Here is a 22,217-nt window from a genome sequence, read left to right as displayed (position 1 = left end):
GAAAACATGAACTAGACCGCTTTGACCTTGAAATGGGCCACGTTAAGCTGTTTTTGTCACAGTTTAGACAGGTGCCAGGTGTTTTAAAAGCTTGTAGGCGCAAGCCACTGGATTCAACTTGTCACAAGTTGTCAGTTTAGTGGTGTGGCACGTGAAATGGCCAGACATGTTATTTCATATGGTACTTGACTTGGTTCTTGACTTGATTCTTGACGATCTTTTTTACTTTTTTGAAATGGTATTTGACTTTGTCCTTGACAGGATTCTTGAATTGTTTTTTTGGTGTGGTTGTTGGTTTTTGACTTGGTTCTTGACATGGTACTTAAGTGGTTCCTGATTTGGTTTTTGACTAGGTTCTTGATTCGTTCTTGGCATGGGTATTGACTGTTCTTTGACTTGTTTTTTGACATGGTTCTTGACTTTTTTTTACTTGGTTGTTGAATGTTTTTGTCTTGGTTCTTAAAGTGTTTTTTTTTAATCGTTTTTTGACTAGGTCCTTGTGTTTTTGATGATGTTCTTGTTTTTGACTTGGTGCTCGACACAGTCTGTGGCTCTCGGCCCAGCCTATCTGGCAAGTCTTAGGCGAAAAACATGCGGGGCTGGTGATTTAGCATGACAGTAGGGTGGAAATTGAGAAGGTCTCGCTTACAGACACATTTTCATAAATAGGCAAATAAGGTTTATGTGGTTGTGTAATTTCACACTTGAGGCATTCTTCAGTCATTTCGAAATTATATTCTTCAGTCATTTGTCGAACAAAATCCTTTAGGCGTTTGGCTAGAATGCGAGAGGCAGTTCCAGTTATTTGTCGCGTACCTAATACGCATTGAGATCTGTGTGGGAACCCTAATGTTCGCCCCAACATGTTACCCACTTGATGGCTGTGCAGGCATTCTTCAGACACATAAATATTTGTATCCAAACATTAAAAGTCAATTTTCCACAAAATGTCCCCTTTAACCGCGGACCCCCGGAGTTGTTTGTGAAGTGTTTGTGATCTTCTCTGCAGTCCATCCTGTCATCTTTGGACTCCGAGCTCCAGAAGCTGAAGGAGATGTCTAACCACCAGAAGAAGAGGGTAACAGAGATGATGTCATCACTTCTCAAAGACTTGGCCGAGATCGGCATCGCCGTCGGCAGCAATGATATCAAGGTGAGGAAAAGCGAGAGAGAAAAATGTCGATCTTTGTGGTTCTTCCCAGCCGCATTCCTCATCGTATTTCCTCTTGTCTGTAGCAGCACGAGGGCGGCAGCGGCCTAATTGACGAGGAGTTCACGGTGGCCCGTCTGTACATTAGCAAGATGAAGTCGGAGGTGAAGAGCATGGTGAAGCGCTGCAAGCAGCTGGAAGGCACCCAGTCGGAGAGCAACAAGAAGATTGACGAGAATGAGAAAGAGCTGGCCGCCTGCCAGCTGCGCATCTCGCAAGTGCGTACTCCCCCCAAACCCGACTCGGATGCAGAATGCCGTCAAATAACTCGATTTCCCTCGTTTTGCAGCACGAGGCAAAGATCAAGTCCCTGACGGAATACCTGCAGAATGTGGAGCACAAGAAGAGGCAGCTGGAGGAGAACGTTGACTCACTCAACGAGGAGCTGGTCAAACTCAGCGCTCAGGGTATGTTGCGTCACTCCACGGAATTGTGCTGCGGTCAAGACCGCTGGGAAGTCAAAAAGTGTTGCAGGAAGAGAAAGTCAAACTAAATCGTAACTGACGACCACAGAGACCCCTGAAATAATGTATCCAAATACACATTTACACAACAGAACAGTAGTGCTGTGCGATATGGACATTTTATTTCCCATTAAAAATGTGTCTGGAAAAAGTAGATTTCCTTAAAATGGCTTGAAATCAATTGCAATGTTCTGTCTCTCTGGTAGTACAACCAGTTTTAATGAATGTACAGTGTTGTTGTGTACATTGCAATGTAATGTAATGTTCAGCATTGCTCCATGTCTATGAATGTTTTTTTTTTTTATGTATATGAGTAGTCCTTGTCTATAAACTATTAGAAGGGTACCGCTGCACTAAGGTGTAAGGAATTCTGAGATTTATTAGACAGCCATTCAGCTTTTTTGCTGGATCTCCGTGTAAAATAGACTCCTGCAGAAAGGCAAAAAATAGAAGAAACTTCAACTCGTCACACCAGGAATTATTTAAAAGTAATTACTTATGTCAGTCAGATGTCGAGGAGATGCCAACTCCGCAGGTTTCTTGTCGTGGTGACACGTCTGTCTTTGTGTTTTGCAGAGAAAGTCCACGCCATGGAAAAGGAGAACGAGATCCAGACCGCCAACGAAGTCAAGGTGCGTGACTCAGCTCTTGTCAATCACCTGCGTTCTGCCCAATTATTCCCCCCAAAAAGTAACATTTGTTGTGTCACAGGAAGCCGTGGAGAAGCAGATCCACTCTCACCGTGAGGCTCACCAGAAACAGATCAGCAGCCTGAGGGACGAGCTGGACACCAAGGAGAAGCTCATCACCGAGCTGCAGGAGTAAGACAGCCGCACGCCATCACTCGCGCGCCTTCAGGAGATATGCTACGTATTCATAATATCATATTTTCCAGCCTGAACCAGAAGATCATGCTGGAGCAGGAGAGGTTACGAGTGGAGCATGAGAAGCTCAAATCCACCGACCAGGACAAGAGCCGCAAGCTGCACGAGCTGACGTATGTCCCCGTTTTAGTTTTCTGTAAAACTGACAAAAGACAACCAAAGATAATTCACTTAAATCACTGCCAGCTGTTTTTGAGGCAGAGTTCCCCATGTTGCCAGCTGTCTGAGAGCATATTGACCACACAATATTGTGTTCTGTAACAATATAAGCACCAGACCTACCAAAAGAAAGAGGCTCTTTTACCAGATAAAAATTGTTTCTAGCTTTTTCCTTTCTTTAATAATCAGCAGTAGAACATGGGTTGGTTACAAAGACATCAATTTCAGACCAAAAAGCAGCGAAAAGGAGTGGAAAGAAACACATTAAGCAGAACGGTGACTTTGTCAGAGGTATTTTTTTTTTTTTTTGCTTTTGTGACATCTCAAATTATAAAACGGCAACAACAAAAAAAGGCTCTATCTTCTACACAAAAGCTCTATCTTCTACACAAAAGCTGTGCTGATCTCAAATCCAGAGCAAATAACGTCACCATCTACAGAGATTTGTTTGTTTGTTTACAAGCTTGATATTCATAAATAAACTGGGCGAGGCCTTACCTGTTGAAAAACGTAATTCACATCGATAGAAGTTGATGGCAATGAATAAACGGTTTGATTCCAGTTTGATGACTTAAGATGTCCGTGGCAGTGAATGAGTTAAACATAAGATCTTCAAAACAAAAATGATCAACCAAACCACTTCATTTCATCAAACAAAATCCTTTAGGTGTGTGGCTAGAATGCGAGAGGCAGTTGCAGTTATTTGTCGCGTACCTAATACGCAATGAGTTCTGTGTGGGAACCCTAATATCCGTTACCCATTTGCCTCCCCATTTGATTCTTATACATTTCTATGGCTAATATTGAACAAAAATCAAGGAGAAGCATGAACACTACACGATATGTCAATCCAGGGTGATGCAGGACAGGCGAGAGCAGGCCAGGCAGGACCTGAAGGGTCTGGAGGAGACGGTGGTGAGTTCTTAATCATAGTCCATCTCACTTTTTTCAAAGGTATGGATCCTACCTCATTCGATTTCTTTTTCCACTTGTCCTTCAAGGCAAAGGAGCTGCAGACTCTGCACAACCTGAGGAAGCTTTTTGTGCAGGACTTGGCCACCCGCGTGAAAAAGGTGAAACAAATACTAAGTGGATGTGAGGAGGATATCTGCCAACATGTTGGCATTTGAGCAGAGAGAGTACCCAACCACTGAGCACTGTGTACAATCTTTGATGCTCCGCATCACATTTCTGTACTCCCGTTTCTTCATTATGTGTTAGCATACCACTTGTTAGCATGTCAGCATTTGATTAGTTGCCATTAAAAGTAAAGTTCTGAAATTAAGATCTATGATCTACCCCACAGATTTCTGTACTCGTCGCATACAAAATATGGCGATGTTTGTATTCTGTTAAGTAATTTTATAAAAACTCTATTCTGGAACTATATGATGCAAAATCCTTATTAGTCTGTCTCAGAACTTTGTGGATTTGTCTTAAGTGTATCTCCTGTTACCATGTTAGCATTTGAAATGGTACTCAACCACAGGGCATAAAGTAAAATCCGTATGGTCAGCGTTTTTTGTACTCAGGTTGCAGTCTTACAATTTGTTAGCGTAACACTGTTAACGTTATTGGCCTTGCTGGTTGTTAGCATGCCACGACATGTTGAATCCTTATCTAGCCAGAGAAAATACAAATTGAGAGCAAGTCAGCCAAAAGACAGTAACACGTGAATGGCTCTGCTACCTAGTCCCATCTCCCGTGTTTGCATGCCAATGCTAACGCTCCATTCTGTGTGTGCGCAGAGTGCCGAGATGGACTCTGACGACACTGGGGGCAGCGCGGCTCAGAAGCAGAAAATATCCTTTCTTGAGAACAATCTTGAACAGCTCACCAAGGTTCACAAACAGGTAGGAGGTTTAAAATATGTCACGTCCGCTTTCCACTCTAGCATGATATCATAATTCTACCTTGTCTTTTTCACTGCCAGCTGGTCCGTGACAATGCAGATCTTCGGTGCGAGCTTCCAAAACTGGAGAAGCGCCTTCGTGCTACGGCTGAGCGGGTCAAGGCTCTGGAGTCTGCACTGAAGGAGGCCAAGGAGAACGCTGCCCGCGACCGCAAGCGCTACCAACAGGAGGTGGACCGCATCAAGGAGGCTGTCAGGGCCAAGAACATGGCCAGGCGGGGACACTCAGCGCAGATCGGTCAGTGGGAAGAGGCAATCTTTCATTGGTCGCAGCTAAGCAAAATAAATTAATGAAATATTTGTGTAATTAAAACACAAGCTTCAAAGTGTGGACTGTAGTTAGTAAAAAAAAAAAGTACCAAAGAAAATGTATTGTATTATTAATCCAGTATGGCCTAAAGTTGTCTGCTCAACATCTCCCCAAAACCTATGGGCGACTATAGAATCACCCTCTTAAAAAACCTGAGGTTCTCCCAGAAATTCAACACTTACAAAATAATTATATCAGCCACTTTAGAAACATCATTCCAAAAGAATTGTGAGATCTTAGACGTTGCTTTTACACAGGCCCAAGTTTATTTGTTTCAATCGAAAATCTAAAAATAGTGTCAGTGCACAAGAAAAGCACTATTTTCAATTAAAAAAATATAGATTGGTGATTAACATCCTCAATTTTGTTACAGAGACGTCAATATGATCATTGTCTACAAACATATCTTAACCATATATCACAATCGACTGGTTCAAAATCCACAAGCGCATCGTCTAATTCACTGTCGTTACTGATTTTAAAGCTCCCGCGATCATCTGCGCGACCGCCAATTTGCTCGAAAAAATTCTGTGATATCCTCCGGATGGTCATGATACCAACTCCTGTATATTCTGATGCATTTAATTGGCTAAGAGACCGACAATTGGATGAGAAAAAGAAAATGAGATAAATGGTAGAAACGTGGTTATGCGCATCCGGTCTTAATGGGTTAATAGAAATAAAAATAAGCTTCAAAAAAGAGACCAAGCAAAAGTGCCCAGAATTGTAAAATTTGTGTAAAATTTCTATGTTTCTACCACTAAAGCCGGGAGTGCTGTAGCGTATTTCTACCTTTACAGCCGGGAAAGCGGATACGTAATTTTTTTTGGTTTTGTTTAATTTTTTTAACAAATTTTCAGTCTCTTAGCTAATGAAATGCATCAGAATTTACATGTGACTGTGTCGTGAGCCCTCGTAGGATATCCTGGAATTTTTTAGAGCCATAATGGCGGCCGCAGTTGATCGTGGGAGTTCTGAAATAGACAATGCGCTTGTGATCTTTGAACCTGTTGAATCAGTCGATCGTGATGCATTTTATAGACAATGACAACCAAGATTTGGCAATTATGGTCTGGTATTGTGGTAATTACCACTTGAATAAGGTAAATGCGAAAATTTGAAGTTAAATATACCCGCAGATGCTACACCGTTGTAGGTAGGTTTAGTCACATTTTTACAAAAGAACTCTGAGCACACCTCGTTACTGAAACCAATATTTACAGTGACCAGACCCAACACACTCCGGCTCGGGCAAAAATGTCAAAGTGAGAGTGTTTTCTTGCGCTGATTTTATCTGTACATTTTTGATTGTTTGTACCACTCTGTGCTAACTGAAAGCGTAACAATCTATGTTGTTGTTGTTGTTTTTGTCTTCCTCTTGCCCTCACACCGCCGCAGCTAAGCCCATCCGGCCCGGGCAGCAGCCGGTGGCGTCCCCCACTCACCCCAACATCAACCGCAGCGGGGGAGGTTTCTACCAGAACAGCCAGTCGGTTTCCATCAGGGGCGGCGGCTCCACCACCACTAAGACAGACAAGAAGTACGTCCACCTATGCCTCCTCGAGTTGTGCATCAGACACTACGGTGGACAGCTATTCAAAAACACTCTTTTTCCTCGCAGCATGTCAATAGTTGCACAGCAGTCACTACTCACTACCAGGGTTAATAGTTTTGCAATTTTCATTGTGTTTTTTTTTTGGTTTAAGTTTTGTTTTTTGAATTTATTTCGTTTTAATTAGTTTTCAGAATGCATTCGTTTTTATTAACTTTTACCCTTTATGAAAATGCTGTTTTATTTCAGTTTTTATTAGTTTTGGTATTAGTTTTTTTTTTAAATTGTGTATTTCTTGAGTGCAAGATTTAAAAACACATCACCGTAAGTATTGTATAGAATAATTCAACAAGTATATTTTTAAAACAACTATCCACAAATGAAATACAGTTCCTGTATAACAGTCAACAGGCTTGGAAGTACAATAAGGGCAGTGCATAATACTGCTTCTAAAGTTAGGTGTATCACAACCCTTAAAACTAAACCCAAAATTATTTTTCCAGAATTTGATATATGCATATGTATTTGAAATACAGCATTCTGATTAATATTACGTTTGTGGAACATAAATTAAGCGGCAAAATGCACCCACTTTTAGCCATCTCAGGGGTCGGCCATTTTGTCACTTCTGTCGACTGAAGATGACATCAAAGTTTCTCAGGGCTCAGATAATGACCAGTCATGGCTCACCTGTTTTTTGAAGCGGAGCCATGGTTGGTCTTTATCAGAGCTACATATATATCGTCATCGATAACATCGTCAATCTTGCTTTCACGATATGTAATTTTACATTATCGAGTATTAATACTGCCTCGAAAAGCATAACGAGTCAGTCGATGGCCGCAAAGTATGAGGAAATGTTGAAATCCTCATTTGGCAAATCGGCGTGCATTGACGGTAGAGGAGGAGGAAGTGATAATCATTCGCTGAATCAGCGGGCAGGACTCAGTCACGTGACTCTGTCCGCACTGCAGCCGCTCCGTTTCAAGTATGGAGGAGTGTCCAGCGGGAAATAATAGCAAGGCGCGGGTCCACGTCGTCCGTAGTCTGTAAATGGTTTGAGCTTGATAAAACTGACGTCGATGCGAATAACATTGTTCAATGTGCCAAAACGGTCACCGGGAAGAGCAATTGTGTTCCACCACGGGCCATAAGCATTCCGAGAAAAACTTGGCGACCGTGCAAGCATGCTAAACAAAAGCTTAGTAAACACACATACTCTCAGAAAACAGTCGGCGAGTTGAGCCAACAAACACAAACGCACTCACGTACACACACATGCCCAGTACTTTAGCGAGCAAGTCAAACGTGACAGCCTGGATGTTCGGTTAACATTCAGTTTACATGCTTTTATTCTGCATCATTCATAGCCTGTATTCCTGAGGCATGTTGCGCAAACTACGGCGGCTTATTAGTGTGATGCCAGGATACAGCTAAACATGAATAAAGTCACAAGTCTACATATCACAGCGACGAATGAGTGGGAAAATGCCTATTTCGGTAAGTTGCAGCTTTGTTATTCAACCTTATTCTGAATACGGTGGCCAATGTATGAGAATGGGTGTTGTCATGACAACGTCTGTTTTTTCCTCCCGCTGGGTGACATTTCGTCACATATCAAATGCATTTATTTCCCATTCTGATTGCTGTAGTTAACACCTTTTTCTCATTCTGATTACTGTAGTAGTTGGCAGTGGTACACCAGTACCTACTGCAGCTCAAAATGCCACATCATTATGGAATAACAGCGGAGACATTTAAATGACATAAATACAGTATTCCCAAAAATCAATGTAAGTCAATACATAACTCCTTGTTTTTTTTATTGTTAAATATTGTCGTAGAATATCATTGTCTTGCAGAAGCTGTATTTAGCAATGTTGTTCACAAAGGGCGTCTATCCACAAGTCTGTGAAGCAAGTACAGATTTAAAATTTTTTTTTGTAGAATATCGTAAAATTATCGTTATTGAGTTTTTTAAAAAAAATATCGAGATATTTTTTCATTGCCCGTATCGCCCACCCCTAATCAGAGCCCTGACCAACTTCAATGTCATCTTCAGTCGACAGAAGTGACAAAATGGCCGCCCCCTGAGCTAGCAAAAAATGTATGCAATATTAATCAGAATGCCGTGTTTAGACTAGTGGGACTACGTAGTTTTTTTTTCCTAACATTTTTTTTTTAATCAAATTTAGTTTATTCTGTTAGTTTTCATTAACTAAAATGACCTTGGCCACTACAGCATCTATTTAAAAAGCTGTTTTCCTCTAAAAGCATGTCTGATAGTATGTGCGTCGGTCAATTCAGTCGACAGCAGTTTAAAAAAAAAAAAATGATTTCCTCCTATGTCCACGATCACATAGTTGTACATCCGTTACTGCAGTAACAGGAGACAACTGTTCCTAAAGCTAATTTCCTTTGATCGGTCTCTACAGCGGACGTGAGTGCAGCTTATCATTCGTTGTCACCCATCGGTCAGTCCTAAATTTAAAAACTAGTTCTCAAATTAAAAGACAAAAAATCTAAATATCTGTCTACTGTACTGACTGATGTTCAACTTTGACATTATGCATATAAAGGAAAATGTATTTATTTGAATAGCTTTGCAGTGTAGTGATTGATTCTGTTGTCCATCTGTGTATTCATTCCTGTTTATCTTCTTTCCTGCATTTAGCTGAAGCGAGCAAGAAAGACAAAGGACGACACCACAGAAGAAGTAGCCAATATCATCTGACCCCTGTCCCCTCCCTCTACGCCCCCTAGCGCCTCCTGTTGGCCCCGTCATTCCATTACAGCTTCCCAGCCACCCAGGAGTGAGTGCGGATTATAAATATATATAAATATAAATATTCCTGGCTGTACAGCTCTGACCCACTTACATACCCGTCACCACAAAAACAAAAAGACGACAGATTGAGTTTACAACGCGAGCTGCTAAAAAAAAAAAACTATGAATAACAATGATATCCAAACAACCAGTCTTGAACAGCCGCAGCAGCCTTGGCCAGCAAAAACTGCACGCGACTTGAATGTGTAGCTTTCCTTTTTATTATTTTTTTTTTATTTTAATTTTTTTGCACACGTCTGTCATCGTGGTCGTCGTGTGAGTATTTGTGCACTGCTGACCCGCCTCCCCCCAGCTGAATGTAACACTAATGTAATAAATAATAAAAGGCAAAAAACACAGGAGATATCCTACGGGCAGCCAGATGTAGTTTTGTCGTCAAGTCAACGCTGTACATTTACACATTTAACGGCACACCTGTTTGTCAATGTAGAATTTTTAAAAATGACATCATCAATATAATATATATGAATATAGATACTGTATATACTTATGCATAGTGGGGCAAATGGGAGGTAGACACCAAATTTCTTTAGATTTCTTGAACACCTCCTTTTCTTCTGCTTAAACCTACTTTTCTGTCTTTCTCTCTCCCTCCCTTTCCTCCTCCCTTTAGTACCATCCAACCATCCATCCTTTCTTCCTTTCATACATACATTGGTTTTACCTTTTATCAACCTGCCTTTGTACCATCCCTTCCTTTCTTCTGACCTACCTCACTCACTCCTTCCTTCCCGCCCTCCTTACCTATGTTTCCTCCTGTATCCTCCCTGCCTTCCTTTCATACTATCCTTCCTCTCTTCCTTCATCACCTCCCCTCTTTTCCTTGCCTTATCCCCATCCCTTCCTTCCTTCCTCTCCTTCTGTCTTCCTTCTTTCCTTCTGTCCTCCTTCCCTCCTACCCCCAACCCCCACCTTCCTATCTGTCCTTCATCCCTTCCCACTCTTGCTCTCTCCTTTGCTTTGTCCCGACCTTTCTTCCTCCCTGTCTCGGCTCCTTTCATACGTCGTTTCTTTCCAAAGCCTTCTTCCCTCCTCCTTTCTTCCAATAAGTGAATTGAAAGTGAGTGTCTTGCCTCCTTTTTGTTCCCCTTTGTATCTCAAATCCGTAAAAGTTGCGAGCTAGCCGCTCGACGTCCTCACTCTTCTGTCGTGCGTCTTCCCTTGTACAGAAATTGCCCAACTTTGTCAGCGCGCCGCTCACTTTCCGCTCACATGGTGGTGGAGGAGGGAAAAAAACTAAACAAGCCAAGACGTGCAAGCGTGTACTGTAGATGTATTTAACTGGACACCTGTGGAGGCAAGTGTTTTTTATGGTTAACTTAAAGCTGTTTACTCATTGTCACAAAGGAAAGGAAATGGAACGGGCGCCGATGATCCAGTCCACGCTTTTTAAGGCCCACTAACTCTGTAAAGCTACGTGTGTGTTTTTACACATCATGACGACTATTTATAGACACTGCGGCCATTTTGTGCGTCTTATGTGCTTCTTTGACTGCTTTGGATGTGTCCGATGGTCCTCACGTGCTTACGAGAGGGGACGGCTGCTAATGCGACACAAAGCAGCATCCAAACACAAGTCATCACAAGGGTTTATTTAATTCAATTCAAAGGTGTAGGATTTTCTCTTTTTTTTTATTGATGTTTTTGGGTTATGTTGTCCCCCCCTTTACCCAGTGAAGCCCCAGTGCGTTGTTACAGAGGACTATTAAGATCACGCTAAAAGGATAACGACAAATGCATACGATTAAAGTTGTAATCTTGTGAGAATAAAGACCTATTTGAAATGCATCTTCAGGGAAAAGGATTTTTTTTCAAAGGAAAATTTGATTTTTCAAGTCAGATTTTTTTTTTTTTTTTTTTTTTTTTTTTTCCCCCCAAGGTCATAAAGTTGCGAGTTTTCTAGAGTAGTCATTTTTTCAAAGTCGTTATTTTTGGGGGAGTAGTCTTCTTTTTCGAGAGAAAAAGTGGCATCGCACGAAGAAATGTCGGATTTTCCCAAGTAGAAATGTCGGATTTGTCAGAATTAGTTGCATTACACCCCCCCCCCCAAGAATATAAATCAGATTATCAGAGAGTAAAAGGCAAGATTATTTTGAAGGATAAAATATGGATTTTTTTTGTGAGAATAAATCAGATGTTTCAGCGAATACATGTCTTTTCTGAGAAGAGTCATATTTACAATTTTAAAAAGTCACTTTTTTGAGAATAAAACATTTTTCTTTCTTTTTTTTTTTTAATCTAGGATTATTTTAATTTGGAAAAATTCGTAAAAATATATTTTTTTTCTTGAAAGATTTTTTTTTTTTATCTTGAAAATTCTACTTAAAATCCTTAAAGGGGATGTCAACTCCCAAATTTTCATTACAATATGTTTATACAGCCCCACTAGTCTAAACAATGAATCCACCCGTTTTTATCTAACTCTGGGAGCTGCCATTTGCCACCTGCTGTCAATTGAAAATGACATTACAAGCCCAAGGCTCGGGTAATGACCAATCGAGACCCAGCTTCAGAAAACAGGTGAGCTGTGATTGGTCGTTAGCTGAGCCCCGAGCAACTGTGATGTCAATTTCAGTCGACAGCAATTAGCAAAATGGCCGCGCCCTAAGAGGTATAAAAATCGGGTGATTTTGTTGCTTAACTCATTTTCCATAAATGTTGTATTAATCAGAATGCCGTGTTTAGACTAGTGGGTGTGCATCCAACATATTATTGTAAAGATTTTTGGGGGGTTGACTTACCCTTCAAGAACGACTAAATTGGGGGGAACAAACTTTCTTGAAAGAAACAGATTTTTGGGGGGGGGAATTATTACAAATTCTTGAATTACAACTTTTTTTTAATTTTATTTTTTTAAATTTTTTATTGAAAGTATGGCTTTCTTGGAGAAAAAATCTAGAAAACGTTTGACTTAAAAAAAACAAACTTCAATTACAACTAAATTGAAAAAAAAATGACTGCCTTTGCAAAATACGAGTATATCCAAGTGTGACTTATCTCTCAAAAATGATACCTTTTCTCATGTTCCTTGTTGCGTATACTTTTTTCTTTTGTGTGGCCCTAATACTCCTTTTGTGTGTTGTAATCCCAGCATGAGGACGTTGACACCACGTACAAGTGCAATATATACTGTAAAATACACTGTACAACACACAGCCTCATGTAACATTTACCATACAAAAAACATAATCCACTTATTTAAAAATGAAAATATTTCAACAAGGACTTTACATATATGTACAGCTAGCATTTAGCATCTAGCTTTGAAAGCACTCCCATCTGTTTAGGTTGGACTCCAGCGCCCCCTCCCTTGCGTATGTGACACAGGACAGTGTATGTATAGAGGCGCTTTCCCATTATCTTCACGGATGAATCAAGTAGACTAGCATGGACCTCCAAATGTTTCTCCTGTCTTTCACCTTCCACCAAAAACTGGATATGAAATGGAAATATAGTTTAAAAAGTAAATAAATGACTACAAATAAAGATTATCTGTGGCTCTCAATGAACTTCATTCAAAATTAAAGTTAAAAAAATGCCACTTTTTTTTTATTACTGTGTAATAGTTGGTCCATTTTTAAAGGGTTGTTTTTTTTGGGGGGAATCCATGAGTGGACAAAAGGTACTGGATCATTCCTGGCTAACTGGGGCACAAAGTTGGAGTTCTGACATGGATACAGACAAGATCACCGTTTTTTTTGTTGTGTTTTGTTTTTTTGATTGACTGCATGATGTAAATGTATGTGTGATTAAATAATTATCAGCGAACACATTCAGCTCCTGTCTCTGCGCTTCTTTGAACAACTTGGCACATTTGAATATACATTTCTTTAGGTCATGTGTCCATTTTAAAGTTTGGATTTTTTTAATCAGTTAATTGTAATGTCTTTTTTGCTCTTTTTTCTGTAGTACTGTAATTGGTTCATGATGTCAAATTTGTAGCCCATGAATGAAAATGTTAATTATAGTAACCGTAAGCATTTTATATTTTGTAATTTGAAGCCTCCAAATGTATTTGTTATTTTCCCGTTTTTATTTCTACAGTACTATTCATTTTTGTGTTTTTGGTAGTGTGTCAATTTTAAAACCATATTATATTTTAAAAAATCGCTTTTGGTTATAAATAAATTTGTAATCCCTAGTTTTACTTTCATATTAAATTTATCAGTAAATTAGTCCATCGTGAAGCCTGCAAATGTTTTCTTAAGTAATTTTAATGTTTGGTTTTTGGCTTGCCATTTTGTAAGCCTACATAAATACATTTACAGTACATGTGGTTTATTTTTTGGGTGTTGGACGCTTAATAGATCAGTTTCACATCTTAATGCCTAGGGGGCGCTACCATTCTGTTAGCGTAGAAAACACCTGAAGAAATGAACCAAATTTCGCGTTGAGGTCTTACTCCAAAGGTTTATCAGGGAATTTTGTGAATTAACTTTTGGGCGATCATTTTCTAAACATAAACTAATTAAAATGTAAATGAAAGTTAATGATATTCAAACTTTTAACTTTAGCACGCCTGCTTTCGCGTGTGGAACCGTGACGTTAACGCACGTCATTTGTTCGTCAGAGTGACACAACTCGGTACTCGAGACAATCTTGGGCTGTGGAAGGTGGCGAGTAGTTGAGCAACTTGTAGCGGACAGAAAGTGATTCCTTTTCGGCGTAAAGATTGACAAGGGACGGCTTCTTCTTGATCCACAAACACACACGCTGACCTGGGTGAAGTTTACCTGGATTCAAACACAACAGACCAACCTACCTGCCAAGACCACCGGAATGTGTTTCTCTTGAGGTAAGCGACTTTGACGGGACACCTTATTTTTTGGGACGTGTTGTTAGCCGCTACGCTAATTAATTAGCAAGCTTCGCCTTTACGGCGTTTTATCGACCTGTCATTTTGACGAGACTCATAATTTGTTTGTGATTGCCCCAATGTTGTTGCAAGAGCCGCGCGTAGCGTAAAAGTGTCCGAAAAAGGAATCACGGTGCGGAAAAAGTTGGCTGGAATGTTTCAGGAAGTGTCACAATCCCGTCGGGAATACGGTAGTAGGTTAGCTAGCAGGGCTGGGTTGATTAAAAAAATTAGAAGCAAACGCTTATTTAATAAATAACACAATCCATCTATTTCCCTGCAGTGCATCCTCATAATTATCGCAGGTGAGCTGGAGGAATTTGATGTTTAGGTTTATGTGGAGGGCATCTCGGTCAGAAAATGACTACATCTTTATTCCTATGGGCAGTTCTGTCAGATTATATTCCATGGAACCACTGGCGAACATGTCTGTATGTTGGGTGTTTTCTTTTAATTTTTTTACTTTTGGTTATTTGATAGAGACCGGCACAAAAGAAACAGACGAAATGTAACAGCAGTCTGATGTGTGCATCACAGTGCATAGCAAAAGCTAATTTGCAGCGCTCTGGATGGATTTTTCCAAAATAGTTAAAATACAAGTAGTTATGAAAAGAGTTATCTTTGCACAACAACAGAAATATTTACACTCTGCAATAAAAATTAAGGATAAAAAACAAAACAAGTTATTCACTGTGGAAGGCTTGATATTATTTTTGCTGTTACTTTTATTCATTTTCTTTTCTTTCCTGTTTCCTTTTTTTGTTTTCTACACTGTGATATGGATCCTCTGGGTTTGAAATACGGCTGCACAATGTAATGAAAAATATATCATAATTGCGATAATGGCCTGTGCAATAAGCGTATAGCAAAGAAATACAGTAAATTAGTACTTTAATATGGAATTTTATGCTTTTGTCTGACTTTGATCAATTAGATGCAACCTTAAGTAATATGCATGGCCAGCCAATAGGAGAGCAGTATCCAGGAACTTTACTTTCACTTTACTACACATTAGTGTTAAATATTGTGATAATATCACATATTAGATGTTTTTCCAATGTTGTGCAGCCCTTGTTGCAGGCCATATCGTAGTTATAGTTTCCTTCGGAAGGCCGTTATGACTGTGAACCCAAATGATATATGAGGCAAATTGGCAATCATATATTTGATTGCCTCTGCCTCATGTTACATATACACAACAAATTGATGTTTAACTAGTTTTGAACTCAGAGGCCAGTAAAAACTTTTTGTTCAAATATTATTACATTTATTTTAAAGGGGGTTTGGTAACAAAAATGCTTGCTGTATCTCAACGTTTTTAAAAGTGAAGTCAATTTGCAGTTATGGTATTTCAGCAAGAAATATATATATATTAGATCGTTAAGCGGTTTAATGTGTTCACGATCTCATAAAGCTGAAAGATCGTTTGATCGTCGACATGGCACATTCTAAACACTTTAGCTTTATGGCAGCGCAAAGCCGCTGGCGCGTATACCCGACCAACCAATCACAGCACGCACAGTTCACGTGACACGCCTCCCTGTTTGTTTGTATCGCGGGAAGCTGTAGCGGAAAGTCACCACGAAGCAGAGTTGGTCCCGAAAAGAAACTCCACATCCAGAGTGTCGATTTGGTTTGGCTTTTCCTCGGAGGAGAAAGCGCAAACCAGTTATTTGCAAAATTTGCAGGGACTCGGTTCGGACGTCAGCGCCGACAGCCAAAGCAAACGGAGATCAGCCAGAGTCAGCCGCTAGCTCCAAGCTAACGCAACCCACGGTAACACAGTCATTTAACAAGAGCACTCCATATGAAAAAACAAGCAAGCAGAGTAAAGAAGTAACTGAGGCAGTGACTTATTACCTTGCTGAAGACATGATTCCCATTAAAACAGTGGAAAACGAGGGCTTTAAAAGACTCTTCAAAGTACTAGACCTGCGTTACGAGCTGTGTTTTTATGTTTACATTCACTGCGCATTTTGATAAAAATTGTTACTATTCAAATTAAAACCTGTTCAGAAATCTTAGATGACTTAAAATGTTTTATACACATTTTAAATATGTTTTATATGTTTAACATGATCAAAATGGTCAGGAATGTCCAAATTAGTCTTCAAAAAAGAATCATGATAAAATCGTGATCGTGATTTTTTTTGAAATCGTGATATATTTTTGCCAGATCGCCCACCCCTAATCTCTCTCTCTCTCTCTCTCTCTCTCTCTCTCTCGCTCTCGCTCTCTCTCGCTCTCTCTCGCTCTCTCTCGCTCTCTCTCTCTCTCTCTCTCTCTCTATATATATATATAGACATATATATATATACATATATATATATATATACATATATATGTATATACATATATATATATATATATACATATATATGTATATACATACATACATACATACATACACAAAAGTTGTCCCTGTGTCTGTTGCTCAATGTGTACTTGCCTCACCTTAAGACCCGTTTGTGCGTGTGTGACTTGAGCAGGAAACTATGCACGCAATCGCACAAATGAGCAGTGACTTGTCTGTGTCATGAGCGTAGCCGGCGTGGCAGCGTGCGAGTCACGTTATTAGCATTAACGTTAGTGTCTAATCTCCCATCCACATGAGGCGTCCGCCTTCCAAGAGGATTTACGCGTCTTCTTATTCACTTCCTCTCATTAGGTTACGACCATATTAGGAAGGCTAAGACACTCTGTTTTTGTGTCTGCTGTTTTGTTGTTGTTGTTGTGTAACGCACATAACAGAGTGTCTTATGACCTAGTAACACAGACACTCTATTAGGTACACTAGTGAGTAAAATTGAAGGGGGTGTGTCTAGGTTGAAGGTGGTGGAATGGAATGCTTAAGCCGGTGAGTCGCAAATTGATGAAATCGCATCGGGATGCTAAAGATGGTGTCGCGATTGAAGTGAGTATGTCTGGACTTTCACAATGGGATGTTGAAGGTAGAAGGTCAGGTTTTGATTGGGGTCTGCTTGCGTGTTGGAAGCAGTGTGTCACAATCGAAGGGGGTGGTGCGTTGGGATGTTGAATGCGGTGTGTTAGCTCCAGTGTTTCCTCATGGGCCGCCTCCGCGTTGGGGGGTTGGCTGCCGTTCCTGCGGGGGGCGTCATCGCAGGGGCTCCTTAGGTCCAGGTGACCAGGAGCCTCTACACTAGGTGTGGGGTCTCCCCGGTTGATCTGGGACAGGGGTCTCTGTGATGGTGGCACTCCCCGTGGCCCGTGGGCTGTCATTCCCCTCAGCGTGAATGAGCCCCCCTTGGGTACCCTTTCCTCATATGGTTTCTCTGTGCCTTGCCATGTCTTTTTTAACACAGTTCATCATGTGTGCCTTGTGTGTGTGTGGGTGTCTGTGTGTATTGCGAGTGCTGATGTACTGGCAGATATATGTCTTTGAGTTTGTTAGGAGGGAGGGCGGGAGCGGGTCTTCCTTTTATGTTGTATTTTGGACATTTTAAGTTGCATTTTTTTGTATGAAAAATGCTATATAAATACATTTGATTGATTGATTGTTGTGGTTGAAGCTTGTGCGTCAGGATTAAAGGGGGTCCATCAAGATTGAAGGTGTTTCCTTTTGTTGTGAATTGTTTTGGGTGCAGCGGCACGGTGATCGACTGGTTAGCACGTCCGCCTCACAGTTCAGAGGTCGTGGGTTGGATCCCGGTTCCGGCCTCCCTGTGTGGAGCTTGCATGTTCTCCCCGTGCCTGCGTGGGTTTTCTCCGGGTACTCCGGTTTCCTCCCACATTCCAAAAACCATGCATGGTAAGTTGATTGGACTTTCTAAATTGCCCCTAGGTGTGATTGTGAGTGCGGATGTTTGTCTTTCTGTGCCCTGCGATTGGAAGCAGTGGTCGCTGGTCAATAGAGGGTGCTATGGCGCCGCCCATACCACACACCCACAACACGTAGTGTCACCATATTACTTTCCTTGACGACAAAAAGTAAATCGAATGTATGTATGTATGTTTATAGTAGGAATGCTCAGATCGATCGGGCACAGATCATGATCGGCCGATTTTCGTGAAGAATTACGTGATCGGAATATTCGATCAAAGCCTTTTATTGCAGATCAAAACATCCGATCACCCGGAGCTCACGCTTGGCTGCCGCGAGACGAAATGGCAAAAAAGTTGATTTGTTTAATACGCGACGACGTGCCTCCGTCCTAAAGCATCACTCGCGCTGCCCCGCACGCAGCTGCGCCTGCCCGCGCGAGCTACATTGACTCCAATTGAAACGCGCCGCCAGAAAGGCTCCCTAACGTAGCCGCGCCTCGGCTGCCAGCAGAGGGGAGGGACGCAACACAAGGCTGAGAAGCATGAGCTGCGGGTGATCGGATGTTTTGATCGGCAATAAAAGGCTTTGATCGAATATTCCGACCACCGCAGTTGGTGTGAACATAGCATTGATTGCCGTGTGTGTGGAGTTTGCATCTTGTAATACTGTATATGCCATGAAAAGGTACCTCGCGCGGGGAGCATGGCCAAAAGTCTCAACACAACCAACTTAATCCGACATTTGAAGAACAAGCAATTGGGAGACTATGGCGAGTTTACGAGGCTCACTGCATTGAATAAAGTCAAGGCGGACACAGCGCAGTATAAGTGGCATTATTGCCACAGGGAGATTAAAAGATTAGCAGTGACTTTTTTGTTGTTGACAAATGCACAAGATAGTTTGTCTATGCAATAAAGTTCCCGAGTCATTTCAATTTAGGAACTCATTGAATAGTTTATTCAAGTGAAGCCTGCATGTGACTATTTTTTCTACTTTGATTAAATTCTGAACCATGCAATGCTTTGGTGGCATGTTATTTATTTGACTTTTTGCATAATTAAGTCTTATGAGACTGCTGATTATTTTTGATTTGTTAAAAACGGTGTTACTAAAAGCTGGTAAATTTAAGTTTTTCATATATCTTTGTGACTGAGTAATTGTTGTATTGTGCCAGCAACGGCTTTGTATTTCGTCATACTTTTGAAAATATATATAGATTTTTGTCAAAATTACGGCAATAATATGCCTGTTTTTTTTTCAGATAATATTGCATAATAGCAGTCACCATAAATAAATGGAAAAATATACAGATATTCCATGTGATCGTATCGGCTGATCTCACTCATGCATGATCGGTATCGGTGTCATAAAACCTGATCAGAACATCCCTAGTTTATAGTATAAATAGTATATAATTAATGATGAGAAAATTGTTTCGATCATGTGTTGTATGGTTAGTGACACACTTCCACTCTCGTGCACACACATTTTTACCCATTGACTCTCATTAACAGTTGGACATAGCTACCTCTGCAACACAACAGATAGGATCATGGTAAGGCACGACATTTCAGCACCCTAACTCCTGATCGTCACGTCCAACTGTCCGCAGCTTGGTCTCCGTAGATGTTAATGCATCGACATTTATATCTGTGGGTGTTCACATATTAAAGATCCCAGGACGTCGAAGGCCCTGCGTCAGGATACCGAAGCCGGTGCATCGGAATTAAAAATGTCATGAATGAGAGCGGTGCATCTGGATCAGCGCTTTAAATCTTTACCTTTTCTTTCGTGTTCCCATCAGCTCAACTGCGGAGGCCATGTCAGACAACGTGTAATCTAACCAGGTGGATAGCAGGAGGCGCCATGGCGGAGCTGCCCATCGCTCCTGGCCAAGTGTACATCGAAGTGGAGTACGACTACAAGTACAAGTCCAAAGACCGACTGGTCACCATCCACCAGGGAGAATGCTACATGCTGGTTCAGAAGACCAACGAAGATTGGTGGAAGGTGCGCAGGGAGGAGGGCAGCAAAGCCTTTTACGTGCCCGCCCAGTACGTCAGGGAGGTGCGCAAAGCCCTCATGCCACCCCCCAAGCCTTTACCGCACCACCCTGTTTCCGCTGGGAACACACCGCCTCATCACCCCGTTTCCGCCGGGAGCACCCCGCCTCATCACCCCGTTTCCGCTGGGAACACCCCGCCTCAGAACACCGGCGCTGTCTGGGTAAAACCGGCCAATTTGGATCTGGGCCTCCAGGACTCATCCACGGCGAACCCGGACGGACCCGAGTCCAACCCCGTGCATTCGCCCTCCGTTCATTCCACCTCGTCCATGCATTTGACGCCGCCTATCCAGCGGCGGGACAGTAACCACCACCAGCATTTCCCCGGCACCCCCACGGGGCCCGAACGATCTTTAGCCGAAATCATGTCCCAGAGCACCGTACCCGCGCCTTCCCAACGAAGCAACACACTGCCCCGCACCCGTGCCCGATCTCCAGAGTTGGTCCGGGCCCCGCTGGATGTGGACAGCCCGCCGCACTCGGCAGGCGAAGAACGGCAGACCAACGACTCTGAGTCCGGAGATGAGCTGAGCAGCAGTTCTACCGAACAACTCCAGGTAAAGACAATTTCATCCTCGTGACTTGATGGAGTGACGCCGATGGTGTAGTCGTACACTCGCCTGAGTTGTGTGCGGGCAGCGTGGGGTCGTTCCCGCTCAGTGACCTTGTCTGTGTGCGCCCTGCGACTGTTCAGTGTGTAGTCCGCCTTTCGCCCATAGTCGGCTGGGATAGGCTCCAGCACCTCGCTGCGACCCTGTACAGCAGGGGTGTCAAACTCATTTTTGTTGCAGTTTCCCTCGGAGGGCCGTTTTGACTGTGAAGCCATATCAATGTTTAATCTCCTCCTTATTATTGTTACATATCCATTTGACAACAAATGGATGGATAACTAGTTTTGAAATCAGTAGTCAAGATTAATAGTTTGCTCAACTATTGTTCAAGTTACTGTAATAACGTAACAAGAAAATGATTGCAATATGTCACAGGGCATCATATTCGTCAACCTCGGACTCCCCCCCCCCACACACACACAAATAAGGAAAATTGAAAAGGCGAGATCTAATTTAATGTGATGGCTCCACAATTGAGTACTACATAATTCTCAGTCTTAACACGTTTTCAGCTATCTTCCTCATTCATATTTATTAAGGAATCCATGTCTGAATTCACTTCACAGGGTCTTCTGGGTTATTGTTAGGTGTTTTGGCTTGCATTTTGGCTTGCGTTGTTTGGTGAGGGTGAGGGATGGAATTCAGGTTTGGGTTGTAGTTGGGGCCTGACTCATTCTTTTGCTAGTTTGGCTCTCAAGGTCATATACATCCCTTAGTACCACGATCAGAAAGTTTTTTTTTCTTCACAATTCTAGCTCCATTACTGCCAGAGCAAACAAACCGAACCAGAGTGGAAAAAACAAAATGTTACTGACGCAAAATGCAAATGGCAAATGTTCTAATTGCTCGACCACAGTCCTTGTTTTTAGCGGACCAAACAATGTGACTTTTTTATGACATCACATTTTCTCAAACATGTTTTTTTGTTAGTCCAGCCTCCCGCTAATCTTCCATCTTGGCGCCCTGCTGATGAAAGGCCATTCAAAATCAAATACATTTATATTTTCATAACCTGACTTCTATGTGAACGACACAATGGTCTTACTTCCTTCCTCACAAATGAACTCGAGGACGTAAACAGCAGTCTAAAGGCCAAAGAAAATGTCACTCGACGTCCTCGTAAATCCCACGGCAGTCTAGTGGCTGTCTGCTACTGCATCAGTATTCTGTCAGAATCGTAGTTCGGACGCTAGCAGAGGTGTCAGCTGCTTTGGTTGACTTTGCTGTGGATTTGTCTTTGTTTTGGTAGAGTGCTACAGCATTTTACTTGGGGCAAAAAGGCCTGTGTGTTATATTATGAAGAAATCCTGGGGGCTCTTGAGTAGGGATAGGCCGGGCCGATTATCGGCATCGATATTCGGCGTTTTGTCGAATATCGGCATCGGCCTTTCTGATGGCAGATAATAAATCAATTTAAAGCTGTGTTGAAATCAAAACAAAGATATGTGAAAGTTTAACATTTCTGTCATTTTGGAGTACTTCATTTACTGTAGAAAACTATATGGAGCTATGGTTTAAGTTTTCATTGAACTTTTTAAGACATACTGACGACCTTGGGTGCTC

At 41.6% G+C, this 22,217-nt stretch overlaps 2 protein-coding genes across 5 annotated transcripts in view; both read left to right on the top strand.

The window, feature by feature from the left end:
• The window catches only part of LOC147140929 (kinesin-1 heavy chain), a 33,695-nt gene extending 20,580 nt beyond the window's left edge, over positions 1 to 13,115 (top strand). The window contains exons 15-26 of one of the 2 annotated variants that reach the window (XM_086042850.1): positions 1,010 to 1,153; positions 1,240 to 1,428; positions 1,500 to 1,617; positions 2,251 to 2,306; positions 2,386 to 2,495; positions 2,570 to 2,671; positions 3,572 to 3,632; positions 3,719 to 3,790; positions 4,466 to 4,570; positions 4,651 to 4,867; positions 6,338 to 6,479; positions 9,166 to 13,115. In XM_086042850.1, the coding sequence (XP_085898976.1) occupies positions 1,010 to 1,153; positions 1,240 to 1,428; positions 1,500 to 1,617; positions 2,251 to 2,306; positions 2,386 to 2,495; positions 2,570 to 2,671; positions 3,572 to 3,632; positions 3,719 to 3,790; positions 4,466 to 4,570; positions 4,651 to 4,867; positions 6,338 to 6,479; positions 9,166 to 9,169 (1,320 nt within the window). In that variant the 3' untranslated portion in view covers positions 9,170 to 13,115. Of the gene's footprint in view, positions 1 to 1,009; positions 1,154 to 1,236; positions 1,429 to 1,499; positions 1,618 to 2,250; positions 2,307 to 2,385; positions 2,496 to 2,569; positions 2,672 to 3,571; positions 3,633 to 3,718; positions 3,791 to 4,465; positions 4,571 to 4,650; positions 4,868 to 6,337; positions 6,480 to 9,165 lie in introns of both variants that reach the window. The other variant, XM_086042849.1, reaches the window with a different exon arrangement.
• A 593-nt stretch (positions 13,116 to 13,708) lies between these two features.
• The window catches only part of LOC147140928 (rho GTPase-activating protein 12-like), a 38,398-nt gene continuing 29,889 nt past the window's right edge, over positions 13,709 to 22,217 (top strand). For 2 of the 3 annotated variants that reach the window (XM_086042978.1, XM_086042977.1), the window contains exons 1-2: positions 13,709 to 14,134; positions 19,783 to 20,600. In XM_086042978.1, the coding sequence (XP_085899104.1) occupies positions 19,845 to 20,600 (756 nt within the window). In that variant the 5' untranslated portion in view covers positions 13,709 to 14,134; positions 19,783 to 19,844. The remainder of the gene's footprint in view (positions 14,135 to 19,782; positions 20,601 to 22,217) is intronic. The other variant, XM_086042979.1, reaches the window with a different exon arrangement.

This window comes from Filicampus tigris, chromosome 10 (assembly GCF_054856515.1).
Source record: "Filicampus tigris isolate MCC_2025a chromosome 10, RoL_Ftig_1.0, whole genome shotgun sequence".
NCBI lineage: Eukaryota > Metazoa > Chordata > Actinopteri > Syngnathiformes > Syngnathidae > Filicampus > Filicampus tigris.
This window is presented reverse-complemented; position numbering and strand designations above follow the sequence as displayed.